This window comes from Lemur catta, chromosome 18, assembly GCF_020740605.2.
Source record: "Lemur catta isolate mLemCat1 chromosome 18, mLemCat1.pri, whole genome shotgun sequence".
In the NCBI taxonomy this organism is placed as follows: Eukaryota; Metazoa; Chordata; class Mammalia; order Primates; family Lemuridae; genus Lemur; species Lemur catta.
The window spans coordinates 39,643,712-39,662,675 of record NC_059145.1 but is presented as its reverse complement, the minus strand read 5'-3'; the positions used below and the strand labels follow the sequence as shown (position 1 = coordinate 39,662,675).

Sequence of the window (18,964 nt, the reverse complement as noted above, 5' to 3'; positions counted from 1 at the left end):
CCCTGGTCTATAAGTTCTCAGAAACTGTCCTCAAGTAACATCATTTTATTATAACATTGATGAGAAAAAACAAGTTAGTTTGTTACAGGTTGTTTTGTTTAAAGTCAGTTTCCAAGCCTATCAACAACATTAAGTGAGGACTTACTATATGTGATTCAGTATTAAAAAACAGAACAAAAAGCTACAGAACTTTACCGGGAAAACTAGAAAAATTTAAATATGGAATGTTTTTAGATGATATTATTACACCAATGTTAAATTTCTTGGGTTTATTAATAATCTTGTGTTAAAATAAGAGAATATCCTTGTTCTTAGAAAATACACCCTCAAGTATTTAGTGGTGAAGAGATATGATATCTTAAACATATTCATAAATGGCTCAGAATAAAAAGCAGTTTTTATATACTTCTTTCTCTTCTCTCTCTCTTCTCTCTGTACACAAACTTACACGCACAAGAAAAAGTAAATGTGGCAAAATGTTAACAACTGATCAGTATAGGCAAAGGATATAAGAAGTGTTCATGGTACTATTCTTTTCAATGTTCTGTAAATTTGAAAACTTAAACATGGTGGCTCATGCCTGTAATCCTAGCACTCTGGGAGGTGGAGGTGGGAGGATCACTTGAGCTCAGTCAGGAGTGTGAGGCCAGCCTGAGCAAGAGTGAGACTCCATCTCTACTAAAAATAGAAAAAATTAGCCGGGCATGGTGGCTTGTCCCTGAGTCCCAGCTACTTGGGAGGCTGAGGCAGGAGGATCACCTGAGCCCAGGAGTTTGAGGCTGCAATGAGCCATGATGATGCCACTGCACTCTAGCTGGGATGACAGAGTGAGACCCTGTCTCAAAAAAAGAAAAAAAGAAAAGAAATTTTAAAATTTGAAACAAATACACTAACCAGATTGGCTAAAATTTAAAAAGACTGACATGTTGGTAAAAATGTGGATAACTGGAAATCTCACACATTATTGGTAGGAATGAAAACTGGTACAACTAGCTGGGTGCGGTGGCTCATGCCTGTCATCCTAGCACTCTGGGAGGTCAAAGTGGGAGGATCACTTAAACTCAGGAGTTGGAGACCAGCCTGAGCAACAGTGACCCTGTCTCTACTAAAAATAGAAAAATTAGCTGGGTTTTGTGGTGCGTGCCTATAGTCCCAGCTACCTGGGGGGCTGAGGCAAGAGGATCGTTTGAGCCCAGGAGTTTGAGGTTGCAATGAGCTATGACGACACCACTGCACTCTACCCAGTGCGACAGAGCAAGACTCTGTCTCAAAAAAAAAAAAAGAAAGAAGAAAGAAAAACAAAAAGAAAAAAGAAAAATGGTACAACCACATTGAAAAAGATCTGATAGATTTTTTGTAAAATCAAACATATACCTATAACTCAGCAATTTTGCCCCAGGTATTTCACCCAAGAAAAATGGGAAAAAACATTCACAAAAAGACTTGTATAAAATAGTCATAGTATTATTCATAATAGTTAAAAACTAGCAGACCAGGTATTTATTAACAGAAAGATGAATAAATTGGTATTTTTGTACAATGAAATACTGCTAAGCAATAAAAGGGAATGAACTAACACCACTGGCAATAAGACATACTGACATCATGAACCCCTTGATGTGATGCTCTGAAAAGGACTCACTATAATTTCTGTAGTAGTCTGGCCAAAAATGTATAACCATATTCCAAAATCACAAAGAAACATCAGACAATATCAAATTGAGGGACATTCTACAGAATAAAGAGTACTCCTCAGTATGAAGATCATGAAAGATAAGGAAGAACTGAAAACTACATAGATCAGAGGAAACTAAGAAATAACAATGTGGGATCATAGCTGCAGTGACCTATGATTGTGCTACTGCACTCAAGCCTGGCTGAAATAGTAAGATCGCATCTTCAAAAATAAATTAAATAAATAATAAAATTTGTCCAAAATAAAATGTAAAAAGAAAAAGGAATGAACTGGTAACATGCAACAACATGGATGAACTTCAAAAACATTGTGCTGAGTGAAAGTAGCCTCACACAAGAGTATATATTGTACAATTTCATTTATATTAATGGGAAATTCTAGAACAGGCAAAACTAATCTATTATAGAATAAATCAAAACAGTAGTTGCCTCTGGAGGGAGAAGGGCGATAATTGATCAGGAAGAAGTATTAGGGGTATATCTTTGGGGTGGTGCGAATGTTCTCTATTTTGGTATGGTTTTGGGTTACTTAAGTGTATTCATTTCTCAAATCTCAGCTAACACACACTTAAAACTTATGCATTTAGTCAGGTGAGGTGGTGCATGCCTGTAGTCTCAGCTGCTCGGAAGGATTAGCTTGAGCCTAGAAGTTCAAAGTCAGCCTGGGCAACACAGGAAGACTCTTTCTCCAAAAAATTTTTTAAAAGACTTACACATTTCACAATATGTATGCTTTACACTGAAAAACTATAAACAAATATTGAACTCTAGTTCATGATATGCATGTCAAAGTATTTAGGGGAAAATATACTGATACCTGAAATTTACTCTGAAAAGCACTCCTAAAGTAAGATGGATTAATGCAGAGGCCAGCAAACTGCTGCCTATTTTTATAAAGAATATTTTACTGGAACACAGCCACACTCTGTTTTTTGTTTTGTTTGTTTTCTTGTTTGAGACAGGATCTCACACTGTTGTCCAGACTGGAGTGCAGTGCGGCATCATCATGGCCCACTGTGACCTCAAACTCCTAGGCTCAAGTGATCCTCCTGCTTCAGCCTTTGAAGTAGCTGGGATAATAGGTATATGGCACCATGTCCACATGTCCAGCTAAATTTTCTTTTTTTTTTTTGTAGCAACAGGATCTTGCTGTGTTGCCCAGACTGGTTTCAAACTTCTGGACTTAAGCAATCCTTTTGCCTTGGCCTCTCAAAGTGCTACGATTACAGGTGTGGAGCCACCATGCGCAGCCATCCTTTCATTGATGTATTATTTATGTCTAGTTTCCTGCTACAAAGGCAGAATTGAGTAGTTGTGTGAGAAATATTTATTATTTGGCTCTTTGGAGAAAAGTTTGCTGACCCCTTTGCTAAGGGATGCATAAATGGTACGTGATACAGCAAGCATAGTAAAATGTTGAAAGGCAATAGATATATACACATCCTGTAAAATTCTTTTGACTTGACTGGGCAAGGTGGCTCACGCCTGTAATCCTAGCACTCTGGATTGCTTGAGGTCAGGAGTTCGAGACTAGCCTGAAAAAGAGTGAGACCTCATCTCTACTAAAAATAAAAAACTTAGCTGAGTATGGTGGCGCATGCCTGTAGTCCCAGCTGCTCTGGAGGCTGAGGCAGAGGATCACTTGAGCTCAGGAGTTCGAGGTTGCTGTGAGCTAGGCTAATGCCACGGCACTCTAGCCCTGGGTGACAGAGCAAGACTGTCTCAAAAAAGATAAAAAAAATTCTTTTGACTTTGCTGTATGTTTGAATATTTTCAGGATAAACTGTCATAATTGAATTTGAAAATTCAGTTATTTTTTAATATTAAAATGATAAAATTATTCTCTATTGCTAAGAAAACTCCAAATATCAGAGCTGACATAGAAACTTCCCTTACAACAACTCTGAAGGTAAAAATTTACAAGAGGCTGCCGGGCCCAGTGGCTCACACATGTTGTCCCAGCTACTTGAGAGGCTGAGACAGGAGGATTGCTTGAGGCCAGGAGTTCGTTCGAGAACAGCCTGGACAACATACCAAGACCCTGGCTGAAAAAAAAATTTACAGGTTTTATTCACAGTAGATAAAAAAGCAAGTCCCCTTTCCATTTACATAGATGGTTCTTCTAGGGAAAACACCTGACACAGACCAGTGTTTCTCACAGGCAGCCTTTCCTTGAGCTCATGGTCCTTGTTTTATTCAGTCTCAGACTAACAAACTCTAAGTAAAGTTAAAGCTATTCCTGTAAACCACACAACTACCAAACAGTAGTTTACAGACACCAGAGTTGGTTGATTCCCTTGACTGACATATCACAAGCTCATGTCTAACCAGCCAAATTCCCAGGGAGGACTGTGGAAATGTCTTTCGGAGACTTTTTTTGGTAGGAGCTGGGTAGGGGAAATCTAATCCCAACCTTTCTGTCTGCACATTCTGGGATTCCTCAATAGGCCTAGCACGTCAGCCACTCATGTGGTTTTAGTGTGCGGGCTTCAAGAGGAGAAACAGGAAATCTGAAGGTTCACTATTGCTATAGACCGAATGTTCATGTCACCTCACAATTTGTACGTTAAAACCTAATTCCCAGTGTGATGGTATCAGGAGGTAAGGCCTTTGGAGGGTTATTAGATCATGAATGGGATTAGTGCCCTTATGAAAGAGACCCCAGAGAGCTCCTTCTCTCCTTCTACCATGTGAGGAAACACAAAGAAGACAGCCACATATGAACCAGGAAGTGGGCCTCTCACCAGACACCAAATCTGCTGGTACATCTTGATCATGGTTCCCAGACTCCAGAACTATGAGAAATTTCCATTGTTTATAAGCCACTCAGTTTATGGTATTTTGATATAGCAGTCCAAACGCACTAGGATACCCACCCTTGATATGCAGCCATTGCTCTCTATTTCCACCATGAAGAGAAGGCCCAGGGTATAGAGCCTATGCCAGGCCTTGCAAACACATACAATTCACAAGAAGTGCTCAACACCTGAGGTCTTCACTGAGAAACAGTCACAAGAGATGTCCCATATCTGAGATGTGGGAAGTAATCACACATTTCCAGTGGTTTAACTGCTACGGATGAAAAGAACTACACACCAGCATCTACTGAGAAATCTATTTCTTTGTAGTGTAAATTCAGTCCCTCCAAACTAAGCCAGGGTCACACAAATGTAAGCATTTCCTTGCAACATGATGAAACTGCATGGTCCTCAAATTACCAGTACTGTCTTGGAGAAAGTGCCAAAATAGTGCAGAAAAATACAGTAGTCTCCCCTTATCTGTAGGGAATATGTTCCAAGATCCTCAGTGGATGCCTGAAACCATGGATAGTACTGAATCCAATTTCTGTCAATCAGAGTACATTTCTGTTCATGTCTTACACTCACAAATATAATGCCTTCTCCGTCTTAACCAAGCACTTATGCACTGTGGCTGTAGTTTTTGCAGTCTGAGATGCGACAGCAAAACTAGCAACGAATTTCTTTTTGCTTCTTTACAATTTCACAGATAGAAGATACATTCTTACTGTAGATCTTTGCAACTTCAGCATATGATTGTTTTCTTTCCTTACTAAGTCAAGAACTTTCACCTTTTCATTTCAAGGAACCATTTTATGGCTTCTCTTTGGAATACCCAAATTATATCACTTCTCTGATGCTCTGGGGCTGTTATTAAGTAAAATAAGGGCTACTTTAACATGATGACTGCTAGATGGCTACTAAGTGACTGGGTGGGTAGTGTAGCGTATATAACAAGGATATGCTGAACAATGTGATGATTCACATCCCAGGTGGGACAGAGCAGGATGGCACAAGATTTGATCACACTGCTCAGAAGAGTATACCATTTAAAACTTATGAGTTATTTCTAGAATTTTCCATTTAATATTTTTGGACTGTGAAAAGGGAAACTGTGGATTATGGGGGGACTATTGCACTAAAAGGCATCGGAAAGATCATGTCTGGGTTAAAATGGCCAACACGAAACATTTGTAAATAAGGTGAATCTAAAGTTTATGCCTCCTACAACTGTGGCTAAGATGCTAAAAACTGTTTAAGTGATAAATAGGAAAAAAGCCAAAAGACCATTATAACAAAAATATTTTTAAAATCAATGTTACCTGATCAAGATTTTTGAAAAGAAGAATATCTTTGCAAGATTCCTGAAGTCTGCATCTCTGTTCATCAGTTTTAGGATGAATCACCTGTCAATCCAAATAAAACCGTGGAGATTTTTAAAAATTCCATTTGAAAAGCACCCACTTAAAAACTGTAATATTTCTTTCTCCACGAAGTGGGAAAAATTAAGAGCATATTTTCTATAATTTTAATTCTACAGAAATATCAAGCTGTACACTGAATGTGGAAGGGCAATGTGATGTAGGGGTCAAGAGCACCAACTCTGGAGTGACCTGCTAGCTCTGTGGCTGGCAGCAAGTCAGCTGTCTCCTGGAAGCCTCAGAGTCTTCATCTGTAAAGTGAAGTGTTATAAATTTGTTCATTCAACAAATATTGAGTACATACTCAGTGCCAGGCAGAATCCTTGCTCTGGGGACACAGGACTGAACACACAGACAAAAACACCTGTCCTCACATTCAATAAATACATGAAATATGGGCCAGGTGTGGTGGCTCACGCCTGTAATCCTAGCACTCTGGGAGGCCAAGGCGGGAGGATAGCTTGAGGTCAGGAGTTCGAGACCAGCCTGAGCAAGAGTGAGACCCTGTTTCTACTAAAAATAGAAAGAAATTAGCAAGACAACTAAAAATATACGCAAAAAATTAGCCGGGCATGGTGGTGCATGCCTATAGTCCCAGCTACTCGGGAGACTGAGGCAGGATTGCTTGAGCCCAGGAGTTTGAGGTTGCTGTGAGCTAGGCTGACGCCACAGCACTCTAGCCCAGGCAACAGAGCAAGACTCTGTCTCAAAATAAAAAAAAAACAAAACATGAAATATGTTAAAGTGTTAAGGCTAAGGAGAAAAAAAAGGTAGGGAAAGGAGGTAAGAAGTGTGAGTGTGCATGTGTGTGTGCATGTGTGGCCAGATGAGGCCTCACTGAGGTGACATTTGTGTAAAGAGCTCAAGGAGGTGAGTACAACCTGAGGGAATGAGTCATATGCATATTTCTGTGGGAAGTGCACCCTAAGCAGAGGGAACAGCAAGTGAAAACAAGACTTTATGGTGCAAGTGTGACTAGTAAGTTTGAAAAATAACCAGGAAGCAGGTGTAGCTGATGCAGAGTGAGGGAGAAAGATCAGGAAACTGGGTTGGGGGAGAGAGGCACAAATCACAGAGGGCACTTATAGGTCACATAAGAAATGGAACTTTCTCTAGGAACATGGGAGCGATTTGAGGGTTCTGACTGAGGAAGGAGAGATCTGACTAACGTTTTTAAAAGATCACACTGGCCACTGAGTAAAAAACAGCCTGGAGGAAAGCAAGAGTAGAAGCCAGGAACCTACAGTGACTATCCCAGTGCCAGATGGTGGTGGTTTGGACCAGGATGGTAGCCATGGAGGTGTTGAGAAGTAGTAGAATTCTGAATATGTTTTGAAGACAGCGCCCATCCAATTTACTGTATGAAAAAAATGAGAGGAATTGAGATTGACCCCAGAGTTTTGAGAATGAGCAACTGGAACAATGGAGCTGCGATAAATTAAGCTGGCGAAGATGAATATTTAAGAAGAAATAATCAGGAGTTCATGTTAAGTCTGAGTTGCCTATTGATATCTAAGTGGAGATGATAAGTAAACAATGGCTATAAAAGCTAGAATTCAAGTATCAACAACTTAGTAGTAGTAGTAGTAGTAGTAGTAGTAGTGGTTTCTATTATGCAAATGAAAGCTGTTATAAGGATTATTAAATAAGTTAATACATGTAGTGTTTCACACAGTATCTTCCATTTACTAGGTGCTCAAAAACTATTATAGAAAATAAATGCTTACTGAACAGAAATAATTATTACCTAATATTGGTATTATATTTGAGACCTATGAAACTCCTTCCTAAGTACTTTTGTCACTCTAAAAAAGGTACATCATTTAATCTGACCAGAAATAACACATGTGAAGTATTTTAGGCCATTCGTGGTGGCTCACACCTGTCATCCTAGCACTCTGGGAAGCTGAGGTGGGAGGATCCCTTGAGGTCAGGAGTTCGAGACCAGCCTCAGCAAGAGTGAGACTCTGTCTCTACTAAAAATAGAAAGAAATTATTTGGGCAACTAAAAATAGAAAAAAAATTAGCCAGGCCTGATGGCACATTCCTGTAGTCCTAGCTACTCCAGAGGATGAGGCAGGAGGATCACTTAAGCCCAGGAGTTTGAGATTGCTGTGAGCTAGGCTGATGCCACGGCACTCTAGCCCAGGTAACAGAGCAAGACTCTGTCTCAAAAAAAACAAAAAAAAAACAAAAACCCCAAAGTATGAGGTATTTTAAATTCCTGATATTAAGTTAGAAAAAAACTGTTTTAAAAGTCATTAAGAATTTTACAATTTCTAGAATGAAAATTTTTTATTATAGTCACATAATGGTAGCTTTTGTTTTTTGAGACAAAGTCTCACTCTGTCACCCTGGGTAGAGTGCCATAGAATCATCATAGCTCACTGCAACCTCAAACTCCTGGGCTCAAGCAACCCTCTTGCTTCAGCCTCCCAGGTAGCTGGGACTACAGGTGCATGCTACAACGCCCGGCTAATTTTTCTATTTTTATTAGAAACTAAGTTTTCTATTTTTAGTAGAGACGGGGTCTCACTCTTGCTCAGGCTGGACTCGAAATTCCTGAGCTCAAGTGATCCTCCCGCCTCCACCTCCCAGAGTGCTAGGATTACAGGCATGAGCCACCACACCCGGTGAATGGTAGCATTTTATTATTAGAATACTTCAGAAATCCCTCATAGGTTACTAATTTTAAGGTATACATGATAGATCAATAGTTTCTTTTATAACATCAATTTTTTAAAATGATAGTTCACATTCACTTTCATAAAAGTAACTTATACTAATTGTACAAAAGTTTAAAAAACTGAGTTGTAAAAAAACAGCACCCAAAAATCAACCATAGTCTTACCACAACCATTGTTAACATCTGGGGTATATTCTTCCATAGATATAATTCTATGTACATACATACAAATAAATAAATAGGTAAATACATTAAATTTTTTTTATTTTACAAAATGCTCTATAAAATGCATCTTATACAAACATACATTCCATGCCATCAAATCCAGTCCTGTATAATCATTTTCAATGGCCACAGATTCTCTTGATTTGAATGTACCATAATTTAGCCCCTGGAAATCCTATATTTGGGGTCATTTAGGTTGTTCCCATTTTTCTATCTATCACAACACTATCACATTACTAAAAGGTTTATAGATGTCAATTTTTATTAATACATCCTCAAGAAGGCTCCAACTGCTCATTACGAATGTTCATTAGTTAACCTTTAGGTTAACTGCTGAGTCAGTTGGTTTGACTATATTTAAGACTTCTGACAGCTACAGCTAGGCTCCCCCTTCTCACCAGTGCTGCTCTCAATCTGTTAGATTAGAAAATGGCATCTTGTTGAGATTTTAATTTGTATTTATTTTAATTATCAGCATGACTAGATTTAGGTGGGTAGAGGAGGGGAGTCAGTGTGAAATACATTCTACCTAATACCTTTACTTTGGTTCTTACCCTTGGATCAGTATCTTCCTCTTCTTCATCAGGGTTGTAGGTCTCAGCACAGACTAAAATCGGAAAGAAAAAACAAAGAGAAAAATTAATTTAACAGATATGTGATTTTAGAGAAAATAAAATAGTAAGTCAACTATTTATTCACTTTTTATTCACCGTTTTCTAAAGTTGCAGTGATCTTTTAAAATTCCTTCTTTAAATTAATAGATACATTAAGTACCTACCAGCGTCAGGCATTCTCAGGTGCTGAAGACCCAGCTCTCTAGAGATTGGTGGTCCCAAATAGGAGAGAGATGATGAAATATACCACCTACTAAATCCTATGGTACTGTAGTGGCTAGAGCAAACAAGGAGGTGTTGTCTGCTGAGTTATGAGGCAGGGGTAAAAAAACCATGAGGTACAATATATGCAGTATAAATACAAAGATATGGAAGTAATTACTAAAAGAATCAATTAACATAGTTCAAAGTCATTATGTGCATGTATAACTTAAAAATAAGAATAAATTTTAAAACAAAACAAATACTATGTGTCAGATTCTGTTCTAGGTATAATATTATATAAACCTAAAGCCAACCTGATTTTCTTTGTAGGTAACTTGTGTTTGTGCCAGTTGCCTATAGGCCTGCTCTTTGTCACTGTAATTCAAAGATTTAAAAAATATTCATTCCAACATTATAATACCAAAATATCAGAAATGATGTAAGTATACATTTGAATAATGCAGCTATAAGAAAGTAAGAAAGAATGAAGAAAGTTTCATGGGCTAATAGAGAGTGAGTTCTAAGGAACAAAAAGCAAAAAAAAAAAAAAAAAAAGGCAAAGTGAAGAAGAGTATATACAGTATACTATGCCTTCCATAAGAAAGGACTTCCATTAGAAAGAAGGAAGGCTACGCCTGTAATCCTAGCACTCTGGGAGGCCGAGGTGGGTGGACTGCTTGAGCTCAGGAGTTCGAGACCAGCCTGAGCAAGAGCGAGACCCCATCTCTACTAAAAATAGAAAGAAATTAGTTGGCCAACTAAAATATATATATAGAAAAAATTAGCCGGGCATGGTGGCGCATGCCTGTAGTTCCAGCTACTCGGGAGGCTGAGGCAGTAGGATCGCTTAAGCCCAGGAGTTTGAGGTAGCTGTGAGCTAGGCTGACGCCACGGCACTCACTCTAGCCCGGGCAACAAAGCGAGACTCTGTCTCAAAAAAAAAAAAAAAGAAAGAAGGAAAGCTAAGAATGGAGGGAAAATAAATATATATATTTTTTACTTGTTAATTTTCCAAAAGGAAACAATTTGAGAACAATAAACCAGAAAGTAAGGAAATTGTTTTCCTAGAGCGTAGGTAGAAACAAGAAGGAAAGGATAGGAAAGGGAATTAAACTTCTCTGAGGAAATTATTATTATTATGACTATTATTATTATTTTTATTTTTTTACTTTTTTTGAGACAGAGTGTCACTTTGTTGCCCTGGCTAGAGTGAGTGCCGTGGCGTCAGCCCAGCTCACAGCAACCTCAAACTCCTGGGCTCAAGCGAGCCTACTGCCTCAGCCTCCCGAGTAGCTGGGACTACAGGCATGTGCCACCATGCCCGGCTAATTTTTTCTCTATATATTTTAGTTGGCCAGATAATTTCTTTCTATTTTTAGTAGAGACGGGGTCTCGCTCTTGCTCAAGCTGGTCTTGAACTCCTGACCTCGAGCGATCCACCTGCCTCGGCCTCCCAGAGTGCTAGGATTACAGGTGAGCCACCGTGCCCGGCCAGAGGAAATTATTTTATATAAAAAGTTTTTTGACATGTAAGCCATGTTAATGTTTCACATTTTTAAAAAATTAAATTAAACTGATAAGGAGGACCCTAAAACCAAATACAAGAAACAAATAAACCTAACCATGTAACAGACTGATAATATAACCACAGGGAACCCTAACCCTAACCCTTTTTAAAATTTTTTTTTGCAGAACATTTCAGGGGTATAAATGCTTTGGTCACATATATTGCCTTTGCACCACCCGAGTCAAAACTACAAGGGTGCCCATCCCCCAGACAGCATGTACCACACCCACCAGGCGTGAATTTATCCATCCCCTCTATCCCCCTCCCACCTGCCAGATTCCCAATGAATGTTACTTCCATGTGTGCACATAAGTGTTGATTGATTAGTACCAATTTAATGGTGAGTATATGTGGTGTTTGTTTCTCCATTCTTGTGATGGAAAGAAGAATTATTCTAAGTAGCTTCTGAACATAGTAAGTGGGGTCTATGTATCCTAACAACTAAAAAGAACTGCTGTTGGTGATCAATAGCTATTCCAAACTCCTCTGTGTGTATTACCGTAGTGAGTACATAAATAAACCTACATTTTTTCACTGGAAAGGGGATACAAATACAGAATGGAGGAAAAAATACAACTGGAAATATCAATACAAATCATGATTTTAAAATCTTACCCTTAGGTGTTAGCGGCAAAGTCAATGAATTATCTAGTGAATAAAAAGAGTTTTGTGTTCACTAACAAAATTTTTTTACCAAGAATGAACTAAAAGCGATCACTGGTTTCTCAGAATGCAGCAAATCTGTTTCCTCTTCACAACACAGGCCATTACAGCTGGAGTAAGTTTTCTTCTAATAAATTCTCAAATATCTGTAATAGCTGTGTGACCAGTGGTGATTTACTGCAAATTTCCACCCTCTCCTCTGTATATTGGAGCTAACAATTTCTCACTGTCAGAAGGATTCAAGTAGGCAAGTGCCAGGCACACAATAAGGATGTGGTAAATGCCAATTCTTTGAACTATTACTATCATTACTACTTTTCCATTTGTTCTGATGTTCAGGAATAATTATTGTTGCCTTGGTTCTGTTCTCTATCTCAGCTCTTTCAACAATTGTCCTTTCTTCAAGGCTGCCCTCCATCACAGATTTTTGACCCTACTCTCATTTGTGTGTTGGCTAAAAGAACCCATACATCTACAACTAGCAGACAAGCTGATACATACCACTCCCAATTTAATTTTCAGTTTCTTGGAGACATTTACCCATTACAGCCCAATTTCCCCTTCCTGACTGATTTTCTGAAATAATAAAGTACCTGAGAATGGTGGCTAAGGCAGGGAAGGGTGAATCCTGTATACAGGACATGCCACGAGCATGAGTCCAGAAAGTAACACTGGGATGTAGGTAATGACTCACTAACTTTCTCCATGCATTCCTCTTTCCTGGAGATGAGGTCAGGGTGCATTTATCTCAGTTCTGCCCTAAAGATTAAGGCAGACATCTACCTCAGTTTGTAGCCATTTTTATTGCCACTTTTTGCATCTTCATAGGTATTTTGGTAGGTGATTGGGGAAGCTGCATCAAGGGCATCTAACCAGACACTATGTTAAAACTGCAAGCTTCTTGGTTCTCTGTGCTCTTGAGTAAGGTCATTATCAGACCAGTTTTCTAACTAGAAATTTGGAATTCATCATGACTTCTTTCACCTCTTATTCAATGAATACATCACATTCTGCTTCAGAAATATTTTTCATACGTGACCTTTGTTCAGTCTATTCCAATTGCTACTCCTTGGTCTAAGACTTCAAAACAACTACTTAATAAATTTTTTAAAAAATCTTTACTTCAGGAGATAGATGGGTACCCAGATATTACACTAAGTTTCTCTACTTTTGTGTACAAAATCTTTCATTTAAAAGGTTAAAAAATATTGAATATGATGAATCTGATCAATATTAAAAAAGGTTTAAGAAAGCCTTTAATGATGAGACTGATATGATTTTACTGATAATGACACTTAATCTTGGGCTAGCCTATTTCTAGGTTTGCTTTTCCTCCAATTTTGGAGGAAAGTCCTTTAGCAATTTAGCTCATTTTTATATTTTTAGACATTAATATAACTCACGTAGAAAATGTTAATTATAATTTTCAAGTCTTAACATACAGAACTGTGATATAAATAAAAGTAGTTATTTTCATTATAGTTATGAATATGTTTCTATTTGTGGAAAAACATTATGCCTCAATTTTCCAAAACTGGTTTTAAATTTTCTTCCGTTTTTTTCTTTTATCTTTTTTTTTCCCCCAGACACCAGGTCTCATTCTGTCACCCAGGCTGGAGTGCAGTGGACCGATCATAGCTCACTGTAACCTACACCTCCTGGACTCAAGCAATCCTCCTGCATCAGCCTCCCAAGTAGCTAGGACTATAGGCACATGCAAATATGCCCAGTTAATTTTTTTTTTTTTAAGAGATGAGGTCTGGCCATGTTGCCCAGGCTGGTCTTGAACTCCTAGCCTCCAGCAATCTTCCCAACTCAGCCTCCCGAAGTGCTGGGATTACAGGCATGAGCCAAAATACCTAGCCCCCTTTTCTATCTTTTTATTTCTTTATTATGGTAAGAACACTTAACATGGGAATTAACTTCATAATAAAATTTTAAGTACACAACACAGTATTGTTAACTAATAAGCACAATGTTGTATAGCAAATCTCTAGAATTTATTCATCCTGTATAACAAAAACTTTATACCCACTGAACAGCAACTCCATGTTTCTTCCTCCTACCAGTTCCTCCCAACTACCATTCTACTCTGTTTCTATGAATTTGACTTTTTAGATACCTCAGTATTTGTCCTTTTATCACTGGCTTACTTAGCATAATGTTCTTTTTCCCCCCCTTTTCCCTTTTGAACTCTTGACTCACCTTCCTTTGCCTTCTTCCTCTGTTCCCACCTAATCTCTCTATTTCCTGGTCCCAAATTACTTTCCTCACTTTCTATGTAAAAACCCATTTTTAAGTGCCTACTTATTGTTGCTGCCCCTATGGTTCTGTGTATCAGGGAGCTTGTCTCAGTGTACAAGTTACCTGGAGAAGGCCCATAGTTTGTGTGATCCTCTATACAGCCTCAAGGACTACACGGTGTCTCATGAGATGCTCAAGACCTATTGAAAACGAAGATTAAAACAGCAGCACAGCCCCTTGTTTAAGGGAATTTATTTTGCTGTAGGTCTCCAGAAGATGTCACTACTCAGTATTGTGATACTACACAAAGTGATGACAAACATTATCCAGCACAATTTCTTCCAAATTTTAACTGGTGCCTCCTTCATCCAGAAATGTGAATCATTAAACTGTACTTGTTTCTGCTGAGAAATCCTCTACTAAATAATAACAATAATAAAATAAAAATAAAATGTACTTGTGAGAGAAAACCCTTTCATTTCTATAAAGAAATGAGCACTGGCCGGATACAGTGGCTCATGCCTGTAATCCTAGCACTCTGGGAGGTGGAAGAATTGTCTGAGGTCAGGAGTTTGAGACCAGCCTGAAAAAGAGTGAGACTCCCATCTCTACTAAAACAAAACAAAACAAAACAAAAAACGCAAAACCACAAAAAACTGTGTTTAAGATTAAAAAATAAAAAAAGAAATGAGCACAGATCCTGGTCACAAGCCTTAGGCCCTGTGCTGCCCTGCCATAACAAAATACCACAGACTCAGTGGTTTAAACAACAGAAATTTGCTTTTTCACAGTTCTGGAGGTTGGAAGTCCAAGATCAAGGTATTGGCACATTTGGTTTCTCCTGAGGCCTCCCTACTTGGCTTGCAGATGGCTGCCTTCTTGCTGTGGCCTCATATAGCCTTTTCTCTGTAAGTATACACTCCTGGTATCTCATCCTCTTCTTCCTTTTTTTTTTTTTTTTTTTTTTTGAGACAGTCTTACTCTGTCACCCTGGGTAGAATGCAGTGGCATCATCATAGCTCACTGCAACCTCAAACTCCTGGGCTCCAGCAATCCTCCTGCCTCAGCCTCCAGAGTAGCTGGGACTACAGGCACAGGCCACCATATCTGGCTAATTTTTTCTATTTTTAGTAGAGATGAGGTCTCACTCTTGCTCAGGCTGGTCTCAAACTCCTGCGTTCAGGTGATCCTTCCACCTTGGGAGTGCTAGGTTTACAGGTGTGAGCCCTGTGCCCTGCCTCTTCCTCTTCTTATAAGGACATTATTCCTATTGGATTAGGGCTCTGCCCTTATGACCTCATTTAACCTTAATTACCTCTTTAAAGGCCCTATCTAGACATACAACCACATTGGGGTTAGGGCTTCAATCTATGAATTTGGGGGGTACACAATTCATAACACTGGGTTTCTAAATTATTTTAAGCAATGCTTAGTAATATTTCAGCTGAAGATAGCTATGGATGGAAAAAATACTGCATACTGTGAAAGGATATAAAGACAAATATCAGTATTTCAGTATATTGTAAGCATGCAGCCTTAAAGGGGCAAGGATGTTTGGTGAAGAGCATCTGCCTTGCAGAAATGAGTGACCAACATGGCACCAGATTCTCACTGGCCTGTTCTGTTGACTGTCACAGTCATCACTAGAGTCAGGATATTCCCTGCCTATATGTGGCAGGATGCAAATACACAAATTTCTGATTAATGTGTTTTGAGGTTTCAATGAATATTTAATAAATGAAAACTGTTTTTTTTTTATGAAGGAGGTTTTGAAATTAATAGAATCACACTAACATTTCAAACTCAAAGACAGTTAACACTAATTTGGGACTATATCAAGAAAGCCATGAACTGTCTTCATTTAGTGGATTTATCGTTTGATGTAAAGGAGCAGTCACCAACTTTTTTGGCACCAGGGACCAGTTTCATGGAAGACAATTCTTCCAAACTCCAGGATTCAGTGGGTGGGCTGGGGTGAGGAAAGGTTTCAGGATGATTCAAGCACATTACATTTATTGTGTACTTTATTTCTATTATCATTATATTGTAATATATAATAAAATTATTATACAACTCACCATAATGCAGAATCAGTGGGAACCCTGAACTTGTTTTGTTTTCCTGCATCTAGACAGTTCCATCTGGCAGTAATGGGAGACAGTGACACCCAAAGTGTGTTGCTTATGTCCAGTCTACTCTGTAATTTTGTTTTGGTTGCTGTCACTGCAGAAAACCCTGCTTCACAAAGGTAGGCTGTTTGAAATGGAGGCAGGCTTTTCAGTGCTTTTGTGGCTATCTCAAGATAGTCTGTCTTGACTTTAATCCAGAATGTATGGAAATTTGAAGTTGTCTCAAACATACTTTTAAGGCCACTGTCATTCGTGATCTCAAGCAGTTGATCTTCTAGCACGCACAAAGTCAATTCACCTGGCTTATTCACAAATGGGTCTTGGATCCATTCCTTCCAAGTTCGGGGTTTTTCTGTGGTTGGGAAGTAATGCTCAAACTCTTTTGAAAGCTGAGATAGGTGATCATGCACCAGCTGGGAGAAAGAAGGCCCTGGCTCAGTCTCTTTCAAAATTTCTGCTTAGGTTTGAAACATGTCAAAAATCCCAATGTTCATTTGTCACCCCCATAATTCCGGTTTGGCTTTGAATGCAGCCACTTTATCTGCCAACTTGAACACAGTTGTCATTTTCCTCTGAACTGACAGATTGAGTTCACTGAGCAGGTTAAATATGTTGCACAAGTAAGCAAGTTTTTCGACCCATTCTGTGGCCCTGAAATATGCTGCCAGTGGTCATTGTTTTTGTAAAATAAATCTCTGGAGTGGCTCTCATAACTCAAAAACTTTGGCCAGTGATCTACCTTTAGAAAGCCATCTCACTTCTGTGTATAAGAGAAGATGTGTGTGCTCTGCATCCATCCTCACAGAGCTGGACAAACAGATGTGAGTTCAGGGCATGCACTTTAATGTGGTTGATAATTTTAATCACATCTTGCAAAATGTTTAGTTCAGGTGACATTTTTCAGCTAGCCAGCATTCCTCCATGGATGACATAGTACGCAGACTCACATTCAGAAGCGACCTCTTTAACCAAGTAGTGAAACCAGAAAGCTGTCCAGTCATGGCGGCCACTCTATCCGTGCATATACCAACACAAAATGACCAATTCAGTTTTCCTGATGTGTAATCACTCAAAGACTTGAATACTTCTGCAGCTGTGGTGTTGGCTGGCAACAAAAATGCACATAACATATCCCATGCACATTCTCCTGAAAAATACATGCCACAAAAATAAGCACTGTCGCCTTGTTGTCAATATCATCAACCTGGATTGTGTACCATAGTGACTCATTAATCCTCTCTAACAATTGTGCCTCATTATCCTCTGCTATTTCATCAATTCCGTCTAGTTATGGTGCTAGCCGAAAGAGGAACCCATGCCACCTTCTGAACTACAGCCTCTCCTAAAAGTTCACGGCAAATGTCCTTAGCAGGACAGGATCAACTCTTCACCAATGGTACAGGGCTTCTTAGCTTTAGCAATGTGGTTAGCCACTAAGAATGATGCTCTCAGTGCAGACGCATTTGATGAAGTGGTAGCTTTCAACAATTGCTTCTGTTCTTCGTGTTCATGTTTTTTCTTTTGAAAAACTCAAGAATTTTAACACAGGGTGCTTGGTCTCCATATGGTGAAGCTTCGTTGGATAGCCGGTTGCCACATATTATACAAAGCACGTTTGGAGAATGTGAATCAACTATTGCAATGAATCCATAACTGAAGTAGGATTCTTGGTATTTTCTTTTAAATGCAGCTTTCATTTTGTTGGCAGTCTTAGAGTCTTCTGCTGTCTCATCATTGGGTCTTTCCCCCTTTTCAAAGAAGCTCTCCAGTGATGTTTGTTTTTCACTCATTTTTGCTAGAGTTAGCTTGTGGGCTTACTAAAACTGTGACTGAGACAAGCGTGCAGTGCAGGAGAGAGGTGCAGATGGAAGTGGTAAATAAAATAATGGGCGTGCCACATGTGGACGAAAATAAGTGTCAGATTCTGACTTAAAGCTGGACCTGGCTGCTCTGCTTGTAGGGGAGGAGGTAAAGTAAGGTTGGAAAAACAGATGGGGGCCGGGCGTGGTGGCTCACGCCTGTAATCCTAGCACTCTGGGAGGCCGAGGCAAGAGGATCGTTTGAGCTCAGGAGTTCAAGACCAGCCTGAGCAAGAGCGAGACCCCGTCTCGCTAAAACAATAGAAAGAAATTAGCTGGACAACTAAAAATATATAGAAAAAATGAGCCGGGCATGGTGGCGCATGCCTGTAGTCCCAGCTACTCGGGAGGCCGAGGCAGTAGGATCACTTGAGCCCAGGAGTTTGAGGTTGCTGTGAGATAGGCTGATGCCATGGCACTCTAGTCCAGGCAACAGAGTGAGACTCTGTCTCAAAAAAAAAAAAAAAAAAGAAAAGAAAAAAAGAAAAAGAGATGGGGAATGGGACTCCTGATGTGACCCAAAAACCTGACTTAAAGCCTGCCACCAGATGCAGCTGTACAATTGAAGTACATCAACTCACTTGCCACTATAAAGCCTGCCACCAGATGCAGCTTGTTACTCACTGATAAGGTTTTGATATGAGTCTGTAAACAATTGATTTTTTATGGTCTCTGTGCAATCAAACATCTCTGCTAATGATAATCTGTATTTGCAGCTGCTCCCCAGCCTCAGCTCCACCTCAGATCATCAGGCATTAGATTTTCATAAGGAGTGTGCAACCTAGAACCCTCCCATGCACAGTTTATAGTATGTTTGCACTCTTATGAGAATCTAATGCCACCGCTGATATGACAGGAG

At 39.2% G+C, this 18,964-nt stretch overlaps 1 protein-coding gene across 1 annotated transcript in view; it reads right to left on the bottom strand.

Moving 5' to 3' along the window:
* The window catches only part of PRKAR2A (protein kinase cAMP-dependent type II regulatory subunit alpha), an 82,852-nt gene that overhangs the window by 26,577 nt on the left and 37,311 nt on the right, over nt 1–18,964 (bottom strand). Inside the window, exons 3-4 of the mRNA XM_045530289.1 lie at nt 9,380–9,432; nt 5,816–5,899 (exon numbers count right to left, since the gene is read on the bottom strand). Coding sequence (XP_045386245.1) covers nt 5,816–5,899; nt 9,380–9,432 — 137 coding nt within the window. The remainder of the gene's footprint in view (nt 1–5,815; nt 5,900–9,379; nt 9,433–18,964) is intronic.